This window comes from Propithecus coquereli, unplaced genomic scaffold, assembly GCF_000956105.1.
Source record: "Propithecus coquereli isolate 6110/MARCELLA unplaced genomic scaffold, Pcoq_1.0 Scaffold7, whole genome shotgun sequence".
Classification (NCBI taxonomy): domain Eukaryota; kingdom Metazoa; phylum Chordata; class Mammalia; order Primates; family Indriidae; genus Propithecus; species Propithecus coquereli.
The window spans coordinates 6,919,500-6,944,138 of NW_012153062.1; the positions used below are offsets into that span (position 1 = coordinate 6,919,500).

The 24,639-nt window shown below is 34.2% G+C and overlaps 1 protein-coding gene across 1 annotated transcript in view; it reads right to left on the minus strand.

Moving 5' to 3' along the window:
- Positions 1–24,639, minus strand: part of RPAP2 (RNA polymerase II associated protein 2) — a 76,935-nt gene that overhangs the window by 38,287 nt on the left and 14,009 nt on the right. The window contains exons 7-10 of the mRNA XM_012661051.1: positions 17,324–17,359; positions 14,315–15,236; positions 6,328–6,410; positions 2,915–2,995 (exon numbers count right to left, since the gene is read on the minus strand). Coding sequence (XP_012516505.1) covers positions 2,915–2,995; positions 6,328–6,410; positions 14,315–15,236; positions 17,324–17,359 — 1,122 coding nt within the window. The remainder of the gene's footprint in view (positions 1–2,914; positions 2,996–6,327; positions 6,411–14,314; positions 15,237–17,323; positions 17,360–24,639) is intronic.

Below are 24,639 nucleotides of genomic sequence, written 5' to 3' on the forward strand. Positions count from 1 at the left end.
TACAATAATATATGTATAACTGTTTAATAACTGTTATCCACAGTAGCTGGTAAAATGCTCAAGGCAGGGATTAAATCCCAGTGTCTGTGTAGGGCCTGGCACTCAGCAGGAACTTCATAAATAGCTGTGGAGTAAACAAGTAAACTCATTTGCCTATGAAAAAGTTATTAAGTTATAGGAAAAGAGTAGTACAGAGGAAAGGCAACGTGGCATGGGGGGAGGGAGGGGAAACACTGGCCTGCGAATTAATAGGCCTGGCTTTAACTACTAAGTACCATAAGGGCAAATCACAGTCTAGCTTCATCTAATGAAACAGGTGAGATGTGGTTCCATGTTTCTTCATTTTTATCCCAAAGCTCAATTTAATGTAATTAAGTTGGCTTATTTTGTAATTACATTGGCCAAATTGATATTTTGTTGACAGAACATTTATTTTAAAAGGAGCTATGCCATATCTAAACATTTTTAAAGATGGTGAGAACAGAGTGCCAGCTCTCAACATAATAATAGTTACAGAAGATACAAGTGTAAAGTTTTCTTCAAAGCTACTCTAGATTTCTGGTTTTAAAGAAGTTTTAATTGTCTAGTTTAGTAACAAACTGATCAGATGGAGAGTTAAGTACAGAGGACACTGACTTTCTTTATCTAAGCAAGGGACTTTGTCTGAAACATGAGTAGACTCTTGTAAAAACCTAAATCCATACTGCTTTTATGGTCAACAATCTTTTCATCTACCAAGGGAAGAGGCAATGTAATGTGGTAAAAAAGCACGGGAGTCTGGAGTTAGACTATGGGATCAAAACCCAACTACTAGTTGTATGATTTGAGAAAGGTTACTTAACCTCTCATCCCTCATCTGTAAAATGAGGATACCACTATTTTTCAGAAATTAAACATGTAAAGTGCCAGCTGCAGCTTGGCACACAGTACTGTACTGACTACATGTATTGACATGGACCAGACATTATTACCAGGGCTGCTTCGAAAGACCAAAAATAACAGATTGGGCAGTGGTTTCCACCAACATGAAACATCCAAATTTCTAGGGCATCTGAAAATAATAATAGGGAAATCCTGCAGTTACTTTTTAAAGTATAATTCAGATACATAAGTAATCCCAAAGGGAGAAGAAAATGTATCCATAGTAAGGTGGCACAATCTAACTAAACCATCGTTTCATTTCCACTGAAATTATAATAACTTGATATAACATCAGTTACCAAAGTGCTGAACAGAAGTTCTCATTGGCAGTAAGTGTATTTTTCAATAATAATAATAATAATTTAAAAAATGAGAACAAATTAGTTACCACTTAACAGACAATTTTATTTGTGGTCTATGGTGGAAAAATAAGAGGTCTGTAAAAGTAGGAAAAAAAAAAACCCCAACTGGGAAGTATCATTACAACAGAAATTTCACGATTACCTGTCTCCACTCAGTGAAGGTTCTAAAATTATTGGCTGGCTACGGAAGGGAGCAAGCAAGAGAACCAAGAGCCAGGGATGGTCAGTAATTTATCATTACCTAAATATTCACTTTTAAGTATAAACATCCTAGATGAAAAGAAGGGAAAATATCCTATATGCTTGTTTTATCAAATGAAGAATAAAATGCTGCAACTAATGATGCTTGTTGAAAACTGTTAATTTTGTGTATAAAACCATTAGTAATAACTTTCAATCATTTGCGAAAATAGATTGACGGTTAATACAAATATTGAATACATTAAATACATTACTTTTGCAAGAACATATCTTGGGAAAATGTTTATAAAAATTTAAATAATGTAAGGCAGAAGAGAGATTTTATCAGAACTCCATTTTTGCCAAACTGTATTATCTACTAGTATTCATAGCATTAAAGAAAATAACCTTTACTAGCTGTATTTAAATTTTAGTTATTTACTTCCACCTAAATCTTAAGTCTTTCAAGAAAAAGTTTTATTGGGGAATTCTTCGTATCTGTGATGATGAGTTAAAAACAGTATCACCTCAAGATATGAGTTGGACAAATTCCTAAATTATATAAAGATATGCAATAATCCAAATATAATCTCTAATCAAGATGTAACAAAAAAAGTGTTAAGACAAAACTTCTAGAGAAAACTGAGTTATTTCAAACACATTTGGCTTAGTCAGACTTCACAACAAAAGACTCTAGAATGTTTTAAGACAAATCCTATAGTTTTGAGTTTATGAATGTTAAATACTTCAAAGTATTACGAATGACCTTTTTCAGCAACTGTCAGCTCAATTTCAAAATTTCAGAATTTCTGAGGTTTGCTTAAACTACGAATTCTAGATACAGAGTTCCATTTAGTAAAAACCTTATTGAAAAACTTTTTCCTGAATTACTCTTTGGCACACAAAAGAGTTAGTGATGTTTTTAACGTGCCAGTTGAAAGTGACTGTCTATTTGGTATTACCAATGTACAGTACAGTAGCTGCAAGAGAAATCTAACAGCTGATAGTGCCAAGAAACCATTCCTGTACTATAATTTTACACTTTCAAAATCTGACTACTACTGTTGACACCAATAAACTATAATAATAATAAGTTTCTTGGATGAAGTGATTCTTCTACTCTAGAAGTTTATTCTATGTTGGTGCTATTTGGCTTCAGCCACAGGCAAATGGTGATTTTAATATTTGGTCATTGTCCTTCTCAATTTTAGTCTATCCCATAAATAAACTATCCAAAGGGAAATACAGCAAGGTTTGAGCAAACAAGGGGTTGCATTCAGTAGAAGATAGAAATAATGTTGTTTAGTGGAGGAAAAAATAGAGCACTGTATTTAGATCTAAGACACCACAGGTAAGTCACTTACTTTCTTTGAGGCTTAGTCTATCTATAGGTTCAACAGGGCAATCAGTAAGTCAAAATAACTGAGAAGGAAAATAATATTACCACTAACCTGAAAGTTTGGACAAGATTTTTAAGTTGTGTATGAATATCTCCCAATGTAATCTGAAGAGGACCCCAAAGTCCAGGCAATCTGAAATAAAAAAGTACATTAAAAAATAATTTAATTACATATAAACATTTTTTGGAGTTATGCCTAGGTCTGGATTTTCCATAGGTAATAATGACAATTAGGTGGAAGCAGTCATGCTTTTAAACAGTCAAGCTAGGTTTTGACTGGGGAGAAGTCATATCCCACAATCCACTTTGTAGTCTACGTTACTGAGTGTGAAGCTCTAAAACACAAAATCATTTTGGCTGCTATTTATGTTCTTGTCCCTCGTTTTTCTTACCTATTTATTTTCAAATATTAGACCAAGAGGCAAAGAACACAAGGCCAGAGGAACTGCCCCTAAAATGGTCCAATCCAAGAGTGTGGTATATTTCTCCTTAGTAAATCCTCATGGTGGGTGTGAAAAATTGGTACAGCATTCTTAGGGAGCAATTTGATAATATATATTAACAGTTTAAATGTGGATACTCTTTGACCCAATAGTTTTTCTATGAAAAAAATTAATCCCAAGGAAATAATCAGATCAACATAAAAAAAAATGCTTGTTGCAGAAATAGTTTTAGTAGTGAAAAATTAGAAACAAGTATATATCTGCATGTGATTGGTTAAATATGATTACCCATTTAATAGACTAAACCTTTAAAATAGTGTGAATCTATTTTAATGTGGAAAGATATTCATAAATGTTAAGTGAAAAATGCATACATAATATTGTTCCATTTTTATAAAAACATAATATTATCGTATATGATACATACTACATATCAAACATATTTCATTCCTTCTAGGTTTATCCTATAACAAAGAGAACTAAAGGGAATGAATATATTTATACACACACACACACACACACACACCCCATATATATCATATATATGTCAGGGATAAAGATCAAAATATTAATAATAGTTATTGTTGAGTGGTAGGATTATAGGTGATTTTTACTGCCTTCTTATTTTTTACTGCCTAATCTGCAATAAGCATGTGTTATTTTTTTTTAAAGCTTCCTATTATGGAAGTTTCAAACATGTTCCAAAATAGAAAGAATAGTAATAACCCCATACATCCATTTCCAGATTCAACCTTCCAATATTTTGCTACATTTGTTTCATTTTTCCTTTTTTTGCAGTAATATTTTGAAATAAACCTGATATCATGTCATTTGACCCCTATTTCCATTTGTATCTCTAAATACAAAGGTACTTTCTTATAGAACAATTATCATACCTAACAAAATTAACAATTCCTTAGTATCATCTAATATCCAGTGCAAATTTCTTCTGATTATCTGGGGAAAAAAGTCTTTTTACAATTGGTTTGCTCAAATCAGAAACCCAAAAAGGTCTTACTTTCATAATAGAAAAAAACCTCATCAGCTTTCATAAACAAACAAAAAGAGGCCCCATGCCACCATATTAGTTTTGTTTTCACTGTTCTTTGTGCTCCTTTTTCTTTTTTCTTTTAGAGACAGAGTCTCACTCTGTTACCCAGGCTGGAGTGCAGTGGCACAATCATAGCTCACTGTAACCTTGAACTCCTGGGCTCAAGTGATTCTTCTGCTTCAGCCAATTAGCTAGTACTACAGGTAAATGCCACCACATCTGGCTAATTTTTAAATTTTTTTGTAGAGATAGGAGTCTGGCTCTGTTGCCCAGGCTGGTCTTGAACTCCTGGGTTCAAGTGATCCTACTGCCGTGGCCTCCCAAAGGATTGGGATTATAGGCATAAGCCACCATGACTGGCCTGTGCTTCCTTTTAAAAGTTATTCCACTCTTTCTCAAATTTAGTTCTTGTGCTAATATGAATAATTTAGTCTTCTAGCAGGGCTCCTTTTGGTATCCTTTGTTTCAGCCAAAACCTGGAAGGAGCAGAATTGCTTCAATGATATGTCTATATGGTCTTAAATTCAAACTGTATACTCTCATAGCTAAAAAGCCTAGAAAACTATTTCCACATAAATCCCTATCTACTGAATACATACCAATAGAGATAATCCATCTCAACCCTCAAAACCTGTGTAGCTAAAGTCAAGGTTGGTATCTTCTTCTCCTGTGAATCAGATAGGTGACAATTCACTCTGTTTTCTAAACTAATTTAATAGAAACAAATGTACAAGTATGAAGGTCAAATAAAAGGCAAAACTAACAGATTTATTATACATGAAGAACCTAACATACAGCAGGCATTCATAAATATTACTTTAAACATTTAAAATGTGAAAATTAGAGGAGTTAGTTCTTCCTCTTGATCCACTTTTTAATCCAATCAAGATACAAAGCCAACCAAAGAGGATTTCAAATGGGGCTTAAAAGCATATACTGGTTGAGCATCCCTAACCTAAAAATCCAAAATCTGAAATGCTACAATGAACAATTCCTTTGAATATCATGTCAGTGCTCAAAAAGTTTCAGATTCTGGAGTTCAGATTTTGGATTTTTAGATTAGGAATGCTTAACTGGCAAGTAAAATGCGAATATTCCAAAATCCGAAAAAAATCTAAAATCCATTCTGGCTCCAAGCATTTCAGATAAGGGATACTCAACCTGTATTTTAAAGTAAAAATAATTATATCTTCCATTATATCAAGTAATATTTTATACCTAAGCTGCTCAAGATATACCTTTCAGAAAATGTTTTTATTTTCAAACTGCTACAAACTAAAGCTTCTCCATATTCATAACACCTTAAACAATGACTGACAGAACCTTTCCATGTTTTCTGCTAAAAAAAGAAAATGCAGGTTGAAAAGACAGCCTTCATACCTCTGGAAAAAATACTTTCAAGCTCTTTTCAAAAGAATAACCAAGATAGCACTTTTTAAATGTCATTGATGACTAGGCTAATTAGAAGAACAATAATTTCCACCATGGGAAGTTTAAAGCTAAAGTGCAAAGTTGGGCTGAACAGAAACTCAAGCTGCTAAGTGTGAAATGGTTCTATGAATATGTATGCCAAGTAAGTGAATAGACTTTTAAAACTTTTTAACGCCTTGTTCACATGTGAAAATGATGTGACACATTTACCACAAATCAGTATTTAAATGGGTCTAGCTTTGATATTTTTCCCCTGACTTCACTGGATTATTAAGAGGGAGTGAGGTAGTTTGGTTTGCTATGCCCAGAATCTCAACCTTCCTCTTTATGATGTGCCTCTGTGTCTTCTGTACAAAACTCAATATTTCCTGGATAGGATATCTTAAAAATATAAATTTTCAAGTGAAGAAATCCAATTAAACTTTTCACATTATTTTTCAAAATGTTCAAAATGCAAGGATAACATTTATAAATTATGAACTCATAAACACAAGTTAACTTAAACATAGTACAAAACTGGAATGGCAGTTACATACTTACACTTTACTCAATTTTTCAAGTACGATGCGTTTTCTGATTTGGTTCTGGGAACTTGAATCTATCAGTGGAAAGGTGGGATCATGCTGAATGACATTTTTCAACAAAGCAAAAGAGAATCATAAATTTACATTCTTTCTTTGATAAGTGGAACAATAAACATTAAAACATAAAAGTTTATACCTGTGGTACAGTAGGAAAAGAACTAGATGTTAGAATTAAAAGATTTAAATTTTAGTATCAGCTCAGTCATTCAGCTTATGTGAACTTGCTTGAGTCATCTGCCCTCTTTGAACAGTTTTCTCATCTGTATAATAAGGGATAGTAATACCTCCTTTATTAAATGGGCAAATGTACACAAAAGATTTTGTGAACTGCTAAATGCTATAAAGATGTAGGAGATTAAAAGATTAAAATTAGCAAATAATATATTATGAGGAGTTCTGCTTCCAGAAATGGTAGATAAGATAATTCAAATCAACCTTCTCTCCGAGAACTGAAAAAAGCTGGGAAAAAAACCACATTTGTTTGAAGGCATAAGAGAGCTAACAAGGCCATAAAGAACTACCAGCTGAGATCCTGAAAAAGGTAATTCCAGATAGGGCACTGACTAATTCCAGAAGAGGCAATTTAGATACTGAGGATTTGAGCAGAGTTTTTCTAGTAAAAGATAAGAGTTTAGGGCATTCCAAGAAGGGAACAGGGGTATGGGCAACCCCTTCCCAAGCTTGAGATCAGGACTTGGAAAGACCACATTCTAGGAGTAAGGAAGAATAGGAAGCAGTCCGGCTCTACAGGGACTGAACCTTACCTTCAAATCATCTTAATCTGTGATTAGATTAAGGTGAGATGGGATAGTTACAAGTAATGTCAGAAACAAACATAAATCTATTCTAGAGGAAGATGACACTATGCTGGATCTCCAGTTATCTTGGTAACACTTAATATTCAATGTCTGGCATGTAATAAAACAATAATAAAACAAGGCAATATGATCAAAATCTGAAATATGAGCCTATAGAAATCAACTCCCAGGGAATCCAGATAATGAAGTATCAGCATTATTTAAAATAACTGTTTAATATATTCAAAGAAAAATGACAAGGTTGAAAATTTTGGTGAAACTGGAAACCCTGTAAGAAACAAATGAAAATCCTAGAACTGAAATATACAGTATTTAAATGTAACAACTCATTGGTAGACTTAGTAGCATAGTAGAAATAATTGAAGAAAGAACACTGAATAGGAAAATATTCAAAATGAAGCAGTCGCCCCCCACCAACACATAATTTAAAGCACAAAAATAGTTTAGGAGACCTAGAAGATACAATAAAAAAGAGTAACATATCTGTAACTGGAGTGCCAGATAAAGAGGAGAGGGAAATATGGGACAGTAGCAATATCTGAAGAGATAACTGAGAATATTCCAAAACTGATGAAAAAAATTCAAGTCATAAATTCAAGTATTATGACAGCCAAAAGAATAAATACAAACATTGTAATACCTAGGCAAAGTATTGTAAAGCTGATGGTAAACAAAGAAAAAAAAATCTTAAAAGTGGCTAGAGGAAGAAAACAATACTTTCAAAGGAATAGCAGTAAGAGAAATAAATGGAAGCCAGAAGACAATAGAATGATATTTTCAATGGGCCGAAAGAAAATAATTGCTAATCTAGAATTCAATATTCAGGAAAATATCTTTCAAAAGTGAAAGTAAAGTATTTTCTGACAAACAAGAACTGAGAAAATTCATCAGCAAATCGGCACTAAGAGATATAACGGATATTTTTTAGGCATAAGGCAAATGATCCTAGATGGAAGAATGGAGATAGAGGAAGGAATGAAAAACAATGAAAGAGTAATTAACTTGATAAATCTAGCTGAGTATTGGCTATATATAATCTTGTAGGATTTTAACTATAGAGAGAATAAAAATATCCAATAACCATAGCACATAAGTCAAGAGTGGATAAATGGAGTTTAAGGTTCTAAGGTACTAACCGACCAGGAAGCAATAAAAGTATTAACATATATTAGATTTTAAGAGGACAAGGATTCAGGTTTTAACCTTTAGGGTAACCATCTAATGATCAGTAAAAGTATATAAAAACATGCTAATAGAGGTTAAAAAATGGAATGATACTCAGTGCAAAAGAAAGAAAAAGGAATACAACATGAGGGACATAGAGAAGGTAGAGTGAGGGGATCGTGGCCAGTGTTCCCCACAAAAAACCGGGTCCCTTTGGTAGAGTTGCAAGGGATAAGAAAATAATAGAGAGAAATGGAAAATGGAAGAAATAAAAGAATACACTGAGACAAAGATATAGTTTTATAAGTTTATAAAGATTATAGGCAAAGCGGGAGCTCAGGGGGCTCGGACCTCTCCGTTGGTCTCAAAAAGCCCCCAATGAGGTCTTACATGGTAACTTATAGAAAATAGTGAACAATTGTCAGGGGTAACAGATTTACATAACAACAGGTAGTATCTCTCAGGTTAACAGATTTTCAAAAGGCTTTTACAGAAAGTTTCTACAGATTCTTTAACTATTTCTATTTATGTGAGCAAACGGTTACAAAGTCTTTCAAAGGTTAGTTTCTAAATTCTAAGGTAAGTTTATCATTTAAACACAGGGGTTAAACAGAGATATGCAAGCTCCATGTTTATTAGGTTATTGTGAATGGAGACAGGTAGTCTAGAGTAGTTTAAACAAAGGCTCTGCTTTTGGCCCTTTGTGAAGCTGGCCTTTCCGGGAAGCTGTTTGTTCCGGAGGGCACTCCATCGTCAGCTCTCAGCCTATAGTTTTTAACAGATTCGCTTGTGCTTTACAAAGCAAATCCAATTCTTTAGGTCTGAGAAACGCGGCGCCTCGTGGGATACAGCCGCTACTGCCTTTCAGAGACGCCCTTCCAGTGTAACAGCATTCGAAATGCAAACCAGCACATTCACCTATGCCTTCAGGGCAAAGCTCTGTAAAACTCCTAAGACAGATCCTGTCCCAAAACACGTTTAATACTAATTCATGGAGCAACAGTAGAGATGGTAGATTTAAATGCAAATACTGTGTGCCAGTTTATGACATAAATGTAAATGGATTAAATTCTCCACATAAGGTAAAAAGATAGTCCCTGACAACACTAATATAAGAATGTTAGTGTCAGCAAAGTAAACTATCAAGAAAAAAATCAATAGAAAGGTTACTCCGTAATGATATGAGTTTCAATTTACCAGGAAGACACATTTTACACTTGTACCCAACAACGTGGTCTCAAATTATTAAAATTCCCAGAACTGAAAGGAGAAATAATCCATAATTATGGTGAGAGATTTAAACCCATATCTCAGTGACTGATGGAATGAGCAGACCAAAAGCAAAAGAAATCAAAAACCAAATGAAACACCAATAGTGTTTCTGAAATGTTAATACGTATACATATCTTCTGGGGATCTTGTTAAAAAGCAGATTCTCATTCAGCAGTTCTGGGGCGGGGCTGAGTCTGCATTTCTAACAAGCTCCCAGGTGATGCTGATGTTGCTGGTTCCATGGACCACACTTTGTATAGTAAGGCACTGTATTATTCTATCTCTGTGTGTTTCTGAAAATTTCCATAAGAAAAACTTTAAAAAAATTGACTACCTACAAAGAAAATCATAGGGAAAGATAGTTTAATGGGTAATATTCTAAACATTTAAAGAAATAACATTAATTTTACACAAATTATTCCAGAAAAAGAGGGAACATTTCCCAAGTTGTTTTACTAAATGATCATAACCAAAACCTAACAAGGACATTACAAGAAAGGAAAATTATAGGTGATGCCAGATATCTTCATTTTGATTTACTTTATACATACCCTTTTCCACCCTCCTTTGTACTTCAGAAGACTGATCTATATGGGCTGCATCAATGGGCTTTCCTGCTCTCTTGATCTGGGTTTTGCTAATGGAAAACAAGAAATGGACTGTGGAGTAGAGACAGGTGGGAGAAATTATTCCCCCTGCATTCCTGCTTGGTCCACTACGTGCAGCACTTCCTTGGTATAAGACCTTGTGGTCCACTCCTGCCTTTTTCCTTCAGGTCTAGGTGTGGTGAGGGCTCCCAAACTGCTACTGTATTATTCCTTTGGTTTCCTTACTCTGATCACACTTTCACACTTTAGATAAGTCTTTTTATTAAACTTTCCTCAAATCACTTAATTTGTACCATCTGTTTTATGATGGGACCATGACCAATTCATAGGCCAATCTCACTCACTCTGAAAATCACGTGCAAAAATTCTAAGGCAAATGTTAAAAGACCAAATCCAGTATTATATAAAAAGGCTATCATAGCTCAATAAGGTTAAGCTTATTATAAAAATGCAAGCTTGGTTTAATATTAAAAATAAATGTTCTAATAAAAATATATATAACACATGAAAAATACTTAATGAAAATTTAATATCCATTCATGACAATAACTATTAGTGAATTAGAAATAGAAGGAAACTTCTATAATCAGATAAAGGGGATATGCAAAAACTCTACAACAAACATCATACTTAATGGTAAAGTATTTAAAGCTTTTCTTCTGAGAGAATGAGACAAGGAAGCTCATTGTCCTGAAGATCCAAACCAGTGGAATAAGGCAAAAAAAAAGAAATACTGGGAATAAGGATTGGAATGTAAAAAAACAAAACTGTCATTCAGATGTGACCATACATGTAGATAATCCAAAAGAACCTACAGATAAATTATTAGAGTTAATAATTTAATGATTATAAATTATTAGGATTCATAATTTACGTTTGGCAAGATTATGCTATAAAGTCAATATACAAAAAATTGACTTTCTGTATAAAAGCCAGTTAGAAAACTTTTTTTAGTGATAGCACTTATAATAGCATATAAAGACCAAATATCTTGGAATAAATGCAATGAAACATGTCTAACTAAGGCCTCTACACAGAAAACTATGAAACATTACTGAGCAATATTAAAACTGACTTAAATAAATGGAAGGATATATTGTGTTCACAGGGTGAAGACTATAAAGATGTCAATTCTCCCCACACTGATCTACATACCAATCAAATGTAATCCCAATAAAAATCCCAGCTGTTTTTTTCCCCTTTTCCTTTTGAGCTTGATAAACTGATTCTAAAATTTATAAGGATAAAAAAAGTGAGGAATGGCTAGGGAAATCTTCAAGAATTAAAAAGAGAGATCTATTCTACCAGATATCAAAACTCTACAGTTACGTGTCATTTAATGATAGGGATATGTTCTAAGAAATGTGTCATTAGGCGATTTTGTCACTGTGCAAACAGCACAGTGTGTACTTACAGAAACCTAGATGGTATAGCCTGGTACACACCTAGGCTCTATGGTACAGCCTATTTCTCCTTGGCTACAAATTTGTACAGCATGTAACTTTACTGAATACTGTAGGCAACTGTAACACAACGGTAAGTATTTGTATATCCAAATATATCTGCACAGAAAAGGTACAGTAAAAATATGATATTATAATCTTATGGGACCACTGTTGTATAGGTGGTCCATCCTTGACTGAAATGTTGTTATGCAGGGCATGATTGTATAAAGCTACTATAATTAGATAGCATGGTATTGGTTTAGAAACAGATAGACAATTAACCCACACATTTATAAACATCTGATTTATGACAAGGCTTACACCATAGAGCAGTGGGGAAAAGGAAAATCTTTTCCACACATGGTACTGGGTAAGTTGGATATCCATATGGGAAAACAATGAAATCTGGCCCATACTTCTCATCATAAACAAAAATCAATCTTAAATGAACGATATACCTAAATGTGAAAGGAAAAACAACAAAGTTTCTAGAAGATAAGTAATCTGGACTAAGCAAAGATTTCCTAAATAAGTCACTAAAGGGAACAATTAATAAACTAGACGCAAGACACCATTAATGAGATTGAAAGGGCAAGTAAGTCTCAGAGTACAAGATAATATTTGCAATATATGTAACTGAAAAAGGGCTTGAATCCTGACGAATTCCTACAAATGAATAAGAAAAAAATTGATATTCTAACATATAAATGGAAAAAAGATTTGAATAGGTACTACTTAAAAGAGACTGTCGAAATGGTCAATAAGCAAATGAAACAGTGCTCAATTCATTAATCATCAGAGAAATGTATTATAACTATAAAGCAATACTACCAGAATGGCTGAAACTGACAATATCAAGTACTAGGGAGGGTATGGAGAGGATTTGGAGTCAAGGAAACTCTTATACTCTAGTAGTGAAAACTGTAGTACTGTAAACTACTATAACCATTTTGGAAAACTGGCATTATTCAGTATAGTTACATACATGAACACCCTAGCAATTCCAGTCCTAGATACTCTTCAGAAACACATGCACATTACCAGAGAGACATATACAAGCAAGTTCGTAATAGCATTATTCCTAATAGCCCCACTGACATAAATTGTGGTATACTTAATACAATGGAAAACTGTGCAGCAATGAATGAACTACAGCTATGTGCAACACACGACTCAAAAATATTGCATGAAATAAACTGGACACCAAAGAATGTATACTGTTCAAAAACTGGCAAAACTAATCTATGCTAATATAATAGTTATTAATTTTGGAAGGAGGTAATGATTAGGAGGGGACATGCATGGGGTTTCTAGTTTACTCATAATGATCTATTTCCTGGCTTGGGTAGTGATTTCAATGAGTGTGTTCACATGTGAATATTCGGTGAATTGTACACTATTTGTGTTATACTTCAATGAAAAGGTTTTAAAATGTTATACAGCATTTTTGGAAAAACATAAATGTATAAAAAGTCATAAATTTCAGGGATTTTTTTTTAGGCTTATAAACACAAAAAAGATAAAGTAAGTGATGTCTTACGGTAGGTTTATGCAGTTCAGTGACAAGATATCAATGCTGCTTCCAGCTTAATATAAGTTTTAGATGGTGCCTAATAATATAGTTGAACTGATTTCAAGTATGGTACTGGACCAGGCAATATTCTATAGAAATATAGGAAATTTCTAAATTTTTACTATATTTCTACTTCTATACCCTATTTCTAAATCTCCAATGTGTTTTTAAAATTTACAGAGAAATCTTTCCTATCAAAGTTTTGTGGTAAAAACAAGGTTATTACCCACTCCTCTTCATGTCAAATGACTTCATTTCCCAGACAGTACATATCAATCAAAAATGGGTAGCAGAAATACTATTATAAAAGCTCCTCCCTAAATCTCAGTGACACATTTTTAGTCTCTACATATAAGTACTATTTACTGAGTCCCAATTATACTGCGACAAATGCTTTACATACATTATCTTTAAAACTCCTAACAGTTGAACAAGAGAAGCTATTAATAGTTTCATTTACAGATGAGCAATAGACTCAAGAAAATAACTTTTCACACAGCTAGTAAATGACAGAGTAGATACTTAAATCTAGGTCTATCTGAATGTGCTTTCCATTCTCTTTGTTTATTATTTCCCAACAAATCTCGTTTAACTATATTATTTTCATCTACAATATTTTAAATGGGCATGCTTGCTAAATATTATCCATATGTTTTACTATGCATCTATTAAGTCAACTCTCTTGTATTTAGTCTCATTAAAAAACACACAAACATCCCATGTAGAAATCTGAAAGAATATGTACAAACAAAGAAAAAAACGAGCCTCTTCAGAGAGTCCACTTATTACATGAAGTTGAGTTTTAAAGAAAACTTTGTACTACCTTTTTAGGCTATTTTTACATTAGAAAAAAATATTACACATTTATGAAAATTTACCAGGAGCAAACCTCAACTTATTTGTAAAATAGTGGAGATAGCACTGTAAACCAAAAGGTAGAATGACTAATTATTACATTGAAAATTTAACAATGATCTCTTTAGTATTCTTCCTGCTCCAAGCTTTGCTACGGTGAGTTTTTTCAAATGTTAGCAGCCTGGGAAAACTCATCATTAAGACATACCTCTTCTGAGTCTTGTGATTTGGTGGTGTCTTCATTTAAAACATATTGTCCTCTATAAAACTCCCTGATCCTTAGATTTAATTTTTCAGTTTCTTTTTTCAAGTTCTCATAACTTGGCAATGGTTTGATGGCTGTATCTGAGCCCCTAAAAGGTAAAGACTCATCCAAGCTGTTCTGAGGTTCCCTCCAGGCAGGGGAATGACTATCTGGGTCAGAATTTATGTCATCTTCATCAAGTTCTTCTTTAATCAGAGAGGCTGAAGAGGGTTTCAGACATACAGAAGCATAATTCTGGCCATACAAAAACCTCAAAGTTTCTTCTGTCTTCCATTCAATCAAAGTCTCCTTCAAAACTTTAAGTAAGTTTGTCTTTGCAACTTCAGGACACACCTGCATTGAACTAGAGACTGACCTAGATATTTGGTTCGATTTCGCAAATTTTCTCTTAAAATGCTCAGCACTTTTCTTACTTATGCCTACTAGAGTTATTTCTGACCTATTGTATTTATTTTCAGAATTTTCAGAAGCTTTTAATCTCTCAGGCAGAGTACTGTTTGAAGAAATCTGAGTATTTACTTTCTGTAAAGGAAGTTCACCTGCAGAAGCTTTCTCCTGACTGTTTAATCTGCAATTGCCTAACTGCTGGGTGACATCTACTACTGTCTGTTCTTTGTCTTTGTATTTGGAGTTAACTTTCTTTTTCATTATGTTTTTTGTGTGCAGCTGTGGCCTAATACTTGTTGAATCTGGTCTGTTTCCTGGTAGAATGGAGGAAACAAAGTCTTGCTCATTATCACTGCTACTATCACTATGAGTGCTAGAAGAACTAGATTCACACTGCTTTTCAAAATGGCTGGAATTGTCAATATCTGATGTTTTAATGGCTTTACTGCATAACTGTACTTCTTCTCCAGAATGGCCACTGTAGAACAAAAGATAAACAAAATAACTAAATAACAAATAAAAAAAAAACAGGAAAGTGAAGTGTCCCATAGTATTTACATTTTGTAACTTTCAAGGTATAAATTTTTAATCCCTAGGCAATAGGTTCTGATATATAAATTTCAGAAGACTCCTATAATTTCTCTATATCTAATATATATTTGATGTAGTTTTATTTCTATTTCTTCCCTTGTCTTTTCTCCCTAGTTATTTTTAAATTGTTAAAGGAGTACAGCAAAAAGAATACTTGCTAACTCTACCCTACTGAAATATTTTGGTTTTTGCCTGTTCTGTTTCTGTGATTGTTTATATAACCTTTTAAAAAAAAGTTCTGCTTTTGAAACTTCATTACTGGCCTCTCAAAAAAATATATTATAGGAACTTTGTATAGATTTGAAAGATAATAAGAGATGGGCAAACATTTTCATTTTCCTTTTTTTTTTTTTTTGTGACAGGGTCTCAGTCTGCTGCCTGAAGTAGGGTACAGTGGCTCCATCACAGCTCACAGCAACCCCAAACTCCTGAGCTCAAGTGATCCTCATGCCTCAGCTTCCTGAGTAGTTGGGACTACAGGTGTGCACCACCACAACAGGCACACTTTTTTAAAAAATTTTTTGTTATTTTTTACAGAGACAGGGTCTTCCTACGTTGCCTAGGCTGATCTTGAACTCCTCCTGGCCTCAAACAATCCTCCCACCTTAGCGTCCCAAAGTGCTAAGATTATAGGTATGAGCAACTGCGCAAGCCAGGTAAACATTTTCTAATTCAAGTTGATTGTCATACAGAAAATTCTTGTAACATATTTTTTTGAGAGGCTGGTAATGAAGTTTTTCAAAAGCAGAACTTTTTTAAAAAAAGGTTATATAAACAATCACAGCAACGGAACAGGCAAACACCAGAATGAAAAACAGGATAGTCACAGCAGAAAATAAAGTTGGCAAATCAACATTTTTCAATGAAAGATATTTAAATTTGAAAATCCAGAGTTAGAATGCTAACAATAAAAAACAAAAGTTATCCCTTTGACTATTTTCTCCAATTTTCAGATTAGGTTTGAATAAAATTAAGAATTATGAAAGAGTGAAGGCAGAGTAGCTTTGCCAGTACAAACTTAAAACAAACAAGGATAGGTGGGCAGTTGCTCTCAAGCAAACATACATATCAGAACTTTAATAAAAGATCCGGATGGGGATTTTGGGTCAAGAAACATGCTAGGGTGAAATGTAAAATATAAAAATTAGGGGGAAAAAAAGTTGAAAGCAAGGCAGTGGATGGGAATAGAGGAAAGACGACAAGTCTGTTCAGAATTAAATACCACTTTTTAGTTAGAATCTAGCCTATGTAACCATTGGATGGTCTCTTGGATTAGAAGGAATGGGAATAGGTATAATTTTTAAAATTTTAGAATATAACTTTCATATATTTCATACTTTTGGAATTTTAAGGCAATTATATTTTTCTATAGTAGTTTGAAGCTATAAGTTAAAGATAAACATCAATAAATAAATATCTCTTACTGATGTTCAATTCCATGTGACTAAGGCAGTGACTAACAACCAAGAACATTTATTCTGAGAGTTAAAGGATGTGTTTTGAGAGATGGCCATGGTTGGGCAAGCAATGCCATGAGGAGAATTTAGGGAAAAAAAATCAAAATTTGGAATTTATACGAATGCTTTAGACACTTTTTCAAACAATTAACTGGTAATGTCTTGAAATCCTGTAAGACTATAAAAACCTTTCAACAAATGTAATTGGCACAACCTAGGTGACAAAGAAGTACAGTATCTGAAATGGAGGCTGTGTTTGTGTCATATTTCAACAGGTTCAATTAGACTTCCTCAGTAGGAACAGCTGTACAATAAATCATACAGATCAAACACGTCATCTTACCATCACAAAAGAAAAAGCTGAACAGGTCAAATATTTCTCTGTGTGGGCTAGAATGGGACACTTACATAATGCATGAGCACAGGAAGTCCAAGAGCTTGTATCACCTGGTTCTCTCCTAACATTTCTATTAACATGAATATTTAGAAGGTAAGTGTGCTACTGATCCAACCGTACCTTTGTCCTTCCTTTAGCAGCTGAAAATCAGGATGCCTGTAACAAAAACAGAAATAGAAAATTGAAGGCAACTGACATGTCCAACACTTTCAAGTGTTTATTAAAACTACATGGAATAGAAAATATAATTAAAAGAGAATAGTTCACATAAAGATTTTTTTCGTTAAGAAATAAAGTTAAACAACAAAGTAATGTGAAACTCATCAAAAAGAAATCTGGATAATTCTCTTACTCAAAATTTACTCATATTTCAGGGCTAAGTTCTAATTCTGCCAGCCCAATAAAGTTTTCCTCGACTAACCTGGACTTTAGTAAATCCCTTCTCTAAATTCCAGAGTCATTAATTGCATAGTCTGTACAATTAATATAATTTAATCATGTATTCCTTCATGGCCTACTACTAGAACTATTACCTAAATGTTTTATTCTTTGTATGTTTAAGTCTGGTTTCTCAACTAGACCACAAGCTCCTTGAAGGCAGAGATTATAACTAGCTTGTATTTCTCTTTATATGGCCAATAAGACTTTTTGCCTTAATTTCTGAGAAAGCAGTTATACTGTAGAGTGGATGTGAACTACGTAGATCAAGTGGTTGAATTTAACTCCAGGAAAAATTTTGCTATGCAATATCAGAAATCACACTTGGCCATCATGGATATTAAAAAGGGGGAGGAAAAAGCTCTTACAAACCCAAGTATAAAGAGGAACAAACATAATAGCAAATGAATCCATAAGGATGGAAAAACTGTAAAATATTTCTGAAGTGACTCAGCAAAAGGACCTTCTAAAGACTACAGAACATATGAAATAAAAGGAACTAGGTGCACACTAAAGACAGCTAAGGCGCTGAACATAAATCCCATTCAAAGGCCAAAATGGGGCAGCACTGAAAGCCACAACATTGCAAAAAAAACTTTCAATAAAAAAGTCAAACTAAATGGACAGATGTAACCAGAACTCATTTGAGTTATGACGTTTAAAGGCTGCCAGTCAAAAATGTCAGTGTTCCAAGTAGTTTTCTATATAATTAAACATTACAGCATCAAGTGTGTAACTATTGCCCAGATAACACATTAATTTTTTGTTCAGTCCCAAGCATAGGAGACACTGCAGGGAATAGGCTCTCAGGCCAATCCTCTCCTTAGTTATGGGAAACACTACTAACTGATCAAGGCATTCTTTTTCATTAAATTCCTTCTCAGTACCACATATCAGGCACTCACAGGATGAAACCAATATTTGCCATCCCTACTCTAGAGATTCTCTTGCAGTTCAGAAATCCCCAACACTAACAATAAAAAATTTAGAGAGAAAAGACAAAATAAGTCAATAGGCAGAGAGTCGCCTGAAAGTAGAAATTTAGTTTTTCTTCTTCCTTTGTCCCTTAGCCAGTCTAGGTAGATCCTTTCGCAAGCATTCCTATTATCCTGTTTACCCTACTGCTTTCCATTCACTAAAATTCTAGTCACAGAAGCTACCTTGGTTTGGTGTTGCTCAAAGAAGACAAACGATACTACTTCGATGGTGATTACACTTGACTATTCCAGGGAATATTTATAACTCCCATTAAGGGCTTTTCTGGCTTAAATAATATGCTAATGTTTACAATAGAGTGTTTCATTGCCTGTTGACTACTTCCTCCTCTTTCTACTTCCAATTCTCTCACTCTTCCTATCCCATATCCTTGCCCAAGTCTTCACTGGCTAAAATTATCAAGATTCAGCACCATGTAGCTAGCTGTCTGGCATTTGGTCCTACATTAGGGTCTGAGTATCACTATAGGGAAGAATATATGCACAAATACAGTAATTTTCAATTTGAGTCTTACACCCAATGGCTCACTAACAAATGAAGAATATATTCCATCATTTAACAAATTCCTCCAAAAATCAAATTCTGAACTATTGTATGTATGGACTGTTGGGAATGTTAAGTAATACAAAGAATAAATTCCTCTTCTTAAGGACCATATAATTTAGTAGGAGAAAAATGCATGTTCTAAGAGCTTTACAAATATCAATCCTCATCACAATGATATAGCTACTACTGTCATCCCATGTTATAGATAACAAAATTGAGTACAGAGAGAATAAATAATTTGCCCAAATCACACAGCTAGTAAGTGGTGAAGCCAGGATCACAACCAGACTGTATGGCTCCTAATAATTACATTGTTGATCAAAGAATTCAAGAGAGTAGGTGTTAAATACCATGAGAGATATAAGAGATACTACAGGAAATCAGAGAAGAAAGAAAAACTTCCTGCTGAGACAATCAAGAAAAGTTTCAGAGAGGAATCATTTCAGCTAGGCTTATAAAGATAGATAAAGTTTGTATACAAAGGCATTTGAGGCTAATCCCATGAACCCCATACTGGGGTGTTACTCCACAAACCTCTCCTTTTTCTTTTTTTAAGCATCTAATCAGGCTTAAACCTACTCTATCCCTTTAAAATAAAAAAAAAAAAAACCTGTCCTTCAATTACACAGCCCTTCCCCATTTCATTATAAGCCCTCTTTAGAGAAGTTTGTACTCATCATTTTCAATTCCATATCTCCTGTTATTAACTCTCTGCCTCCTGGAATCTGTACCAATTACTCCCCTGAAATGGCTTTTGCTAAGATCACCAATTACCATACAACTGCTAAATCTAATGCACATTTTTCAGTTTTTTTCTTTTTTAAAGTAGAGGGAAAAGAATCAGTATGAAAGGATATCTTTAAGGAGGAAGAATAGGACTAAATTATAAAGCAAGGCCCTGGAGAGAGAACAGAATCAGTAACATAGAGGAGGGTACTATATTAGCAAAGAGGAGGCAGAGAAGTCAGAGTGCATATGTAGAAAATAATGTTGAAGGAGATTCTGCTGGATGCCCTCAATTGTTTCAGTAAAGTAGGTTTAATTATCTACTATTTGTTGGGGGTCAGAGTCAGGGTTTAAGGAGAGCAGAAAAGGTCTGAATGTATCAAATAGTAAATAAAAAACAAAAAAAAAATGTGAGCACACAGCAGAGAACAGGGCCAAAGGAATACAAAGAATGTAGGCTTGTGTTCAAATCCCAAATCTATATACCTAACCAACTGTCATTGGGTGAGTCACTATACTGCTATGGGTAATATAGTATTTCCCCAGGGATGCCGTGAGGACTGAATTAAACGAGACAGATTTGTGCCAATCGTCTTATTTGAGAACTTTCCCCAATAAAGTTCAGCAACCTAAGCACAGAAACAAAAGTATGACTGGAGCTTGGGAAGGTGCACATAGCAAAAGGTTAAGGGGAAAAGAATTTGGGATTGTTTGAGAGGACACTGTAATTGCTGATGTAGAGCACAAGAAAACAAATGTATAAGGCTCTGCTAACTCAGAAGAATAGAGCTGGGATAAAGACAGGAGGTCAAAATGAGGTGACAAACCAGACTCAGGAGTGATAGCTGTAGATGAGATAAAGGTTGTGGTCAGAGATGGGAAGCTCTTATTTCAAGAGCTTGGAGGCAGAATAGTTCCAAATAAGAACGAGGTCCAAGTGCGGCTGAATCAAGGGGTAATCAAAATGTAAACATTATTGTAAACCATGAATACAATTTAAGATAGTTTTATGAGATATCCCCATCTACAAAACTTGATCTTTTTTGAGAATTAAGAGAAAATTCAATCTCTAAAGAAGGCAAGAGGAAAATTAGCATATAGTAAGTGCCTACTATATGCTAGGTGGGTTTTTTTTAATTGTGGTAAAATAACATAAAAATATACGTTTTTAGGTGTATAGTGCAGTAACATTAAGTACATTTATACTGTGGAACTATCATCGCCATCCATCTTCAGCACTTTTCATCTCCCCAAACTATGTGCTAGGTGGCTTTAGACATTATTTAATACTCACACAATTTACAACTTTATTTTTATAAATGAGGAAACCAAAATTTTGAGAGGTTAAGTGACTTCTTAAGATCACACAGCTAACAAGTAATAAACCTAGGATTTGAACTTGGGCCTGATTTCCAAGTCCAAGCTCTTTCCATGTCATGCTGCCTCTAATTAACGTTAGAATAAAGACCCCCAAAAAGTTGTAAGGACACCACCTTTGCTTAATCCCTCTCATATGAACCCAATGTACTTTACAAACTATTTTCCTCTCCTTTAATTTTTCTGAGAACTATACTCAACACTGTTTCTAGATGATAACTGTTTTATGAGTGACCTTAAATATCCTCCCTGATTCATAATCTATAAAATGAAGAAGAGTACCTGACATTAAAATAAACTAGATTTGAGTTTACTGAGGTATTAGGTGAAAGGTTCAATATAAAACTTCAGTTTGTTTTTGCTGTGTGCTATTTCAGAAAGAATGAGCACCAAGGTACATTGTTTCTTTTCTATCCTTTCTTAGATGAAATTCAAATTCTTTGTTAAAAGTGCCATTTCTGTTTGAGCTAAGTATGTTCTATGCCTTTCTTCACAATTTATGTTGCCCTGGAGATAGTTCCTAAAAGCTCAATTTAAAAAACAAAAATCAGTAACCATCCTAAAGAATATCTTTAAGATTCTTCATAAATATTTTCATTGTATTTTCACTAAGGCATAAATTAGATGATTAATTTTAATTTTAGCAAAGTGAATCTAAAACTAGAAATGACTTATGCCCTAAATATTGTGGATGTATGTACATATACGCGTGTGTGTGTATATATATGTCACTTAGAATGTATATATTATAAATAAAACAACAGAACAACAGGCTACGATTCCCCTCTGTGGTGGAAATTTTTCAAATATTATTTTGAGACATGTTAAAACCTGTTTCAGAAACCTTTTATTCTGTATACCAAGCAACAGAAGTGGCTGTTCAGGAAGAGGTTATAATTGTTCGGCAGAGGTTTTTGGCTTCCGCACCTCTGAGATTCTATGTTTATTGCCAAGAAGCAATGTGTGAAAATCCCCTACTCTGGACCACATGATGGCGCTTTTAGCTCAGTCAGCATTAACCATTCACCTCAATATGATCTTTAAAATCATAATTTGATTTTCAGTATTTGTCTTTCCCTCTTAGATTTGATTTTAGGTTACAATTCAAAAAACTTCCCTCCTTCAAAGACTTGTCAGAGCCTACATTTAAGCAAACAGGATTTATACATACAACTATATGATTATCTAAAGGAGCACAATGTGTCAGAGTAACAAAACTGTATGTGGTCTGTCTCTGGTCACCAAGTGGGTGAAAATTTCTAACTTACAACATGAGAAGTATCATACTGCGTCATGACCCAGACCATTCTAGGTCAATGTTTTGTCTTTAAAAGGGTGTCAGGAGACATTTTGTGAGAAGCACTGCTACTCTCCATATTAAGGGTACACTCCAGATGTTTTTTTCTTACCTTAAAAATGAGGCACTAGAAAACCTTCAAGACCCTTTCTGACTCCAAAGCCTTGAAAAAAGCATGGAGCTAGAATTCATGAATTTGTCTAAATCTTTCTTAAATCCATCTGTACCCATGAGGTAGTGAGCTTCTGTGGTATAAAGTAATATCCTATATTTTAAGGGATAGTAGATTTTAGTATTTTAGAATCTGGTAAATAAATTTATACAGGCATACCTCATTTTATTATGCTTCGCTTTATTGTACTTTTCAGATACTGTATTTTTTACATATTGAAGGTTTGTGGCAACTGTGTTGAGCAAGTTTATTGGTGCCATTTTTCTAAAAAAATGTGCTTACTTTGTGTTTCTGTGTCACATTTTGATAACTTACAATATTTCAAACTTTTTCATTATTATATCTGTTATGGTGATCTGTGATTGGTGATCTTTGACGTTCTGTTGGAATTGTTTTGGGTGCCATGAACCAAGCCTAAATAAGATGGCAAATAATTGATACATGTTGTGTGTTCTGACTTCTCCACCAACTGGCTGTTCCCCCATCTCTCTCCCTTTCCTTGGGCCTTCTTATTTCCTGAGAGACAACAATATTGAAATTAGGCCAGTTAATAACTCTATTATGGACTCTAAGTGTTCAAGTGAAAGAAAAGTCACACATCTCTCACTTTAAATTAAAAGCTAGAAATAATTAAGCTTAATGAGGAAGGTATGTCTAAAGAGATAGCTGAAGGTTAGGTCTTTTGCAAAAACAGTTAGCCAAGTTGTGAATACAAAGGAAAAGTTCTTGAAGGAAATTAAAAATGCTACTTCTGTGAACACAAGAATGATAAGAAAGTGTAACAGCCATATTGCTGTTATAGAGAAAGTTTTAGCGTTCTGGATGGAAGGTCAAACCAGCCACAATGTTTCCTAAAGCCAAAGACTAATCCAGAGCAAGGCCTCAACTCTCTTCAATTCTGCAAAGGCTGACAGAGGTGAGGAAGCTGCAGAAGAAAACTCTGAAGCTAGCAGAGGTTAGTTCATGACGGTTAGGGAAAGAAGCCATCTCCATAATGTGAAAGTGCAAGCTGAAGCTGCAAGTGCTGATATGTATTACAGAAGCTATAGCAAGTTATCCCAGAAGATCTAGCTAAGATCACTGACGAAGGTGGCTACACTAAACAACAGATTTTTAATGTAGAAAAAGAAGTCTTATGTTGGAAGAAGATGCCATCTAGGGCTTTCATAGCCAGAGAGAAGCCAATGCCTGGCTTCAAAACTTCAAAGGACAGCCTGACCCTCTTGTTAGGGGCTAATGCAGCTGGTCACTTTAAATTGAAACCGGAGCTCATTTTCCATTCTGAAAATCCTAGGGCCCTTAAGAATTATACTAAATCTACTCTGCCTGTGCTCCATAAATGGAACAACAAAGCCTGGATGACAGCACATCTGTTTATAGCATGGTTTATTAAATATTTTAAGCCCACTGTTGAGACCTATTGCTCAAAAAACAAGATTCCTTTCAAAATATTACTGCTCATTGACAATGCACCTAGTTGCCCAAGAGCTCTGATGGAGATATACAAGGAGATTAATGTTGTTTTATGCCTGCTAACACAACATCCATTCTAGAGCCCATGAATCAAGGAGTCATTTCGATTTTCAAGTCTTATTATTTAAGACATACATTTTGTAAGACCATAGTTGCCACAGTGATTCCTCTGATGGATTTGGGCAAAGTAAATTGAAATCCTTCTGGAAAGGATTCACTTACTATTCTAGATACCATTAAGAACATTTGTGATTCATGAGAAGAGGTCAAAATGACAGTATTAACGGAAGTTTGGAAGAAGTTGATTCTCAACCTCATGAATGGCTTTGAGAGGTTCAGGACATCAGTGGAAAAAGTCACTGCAGATATGGTGGAAATAGCAAGACAATTAGAAACAAAAGTGGAACTTGA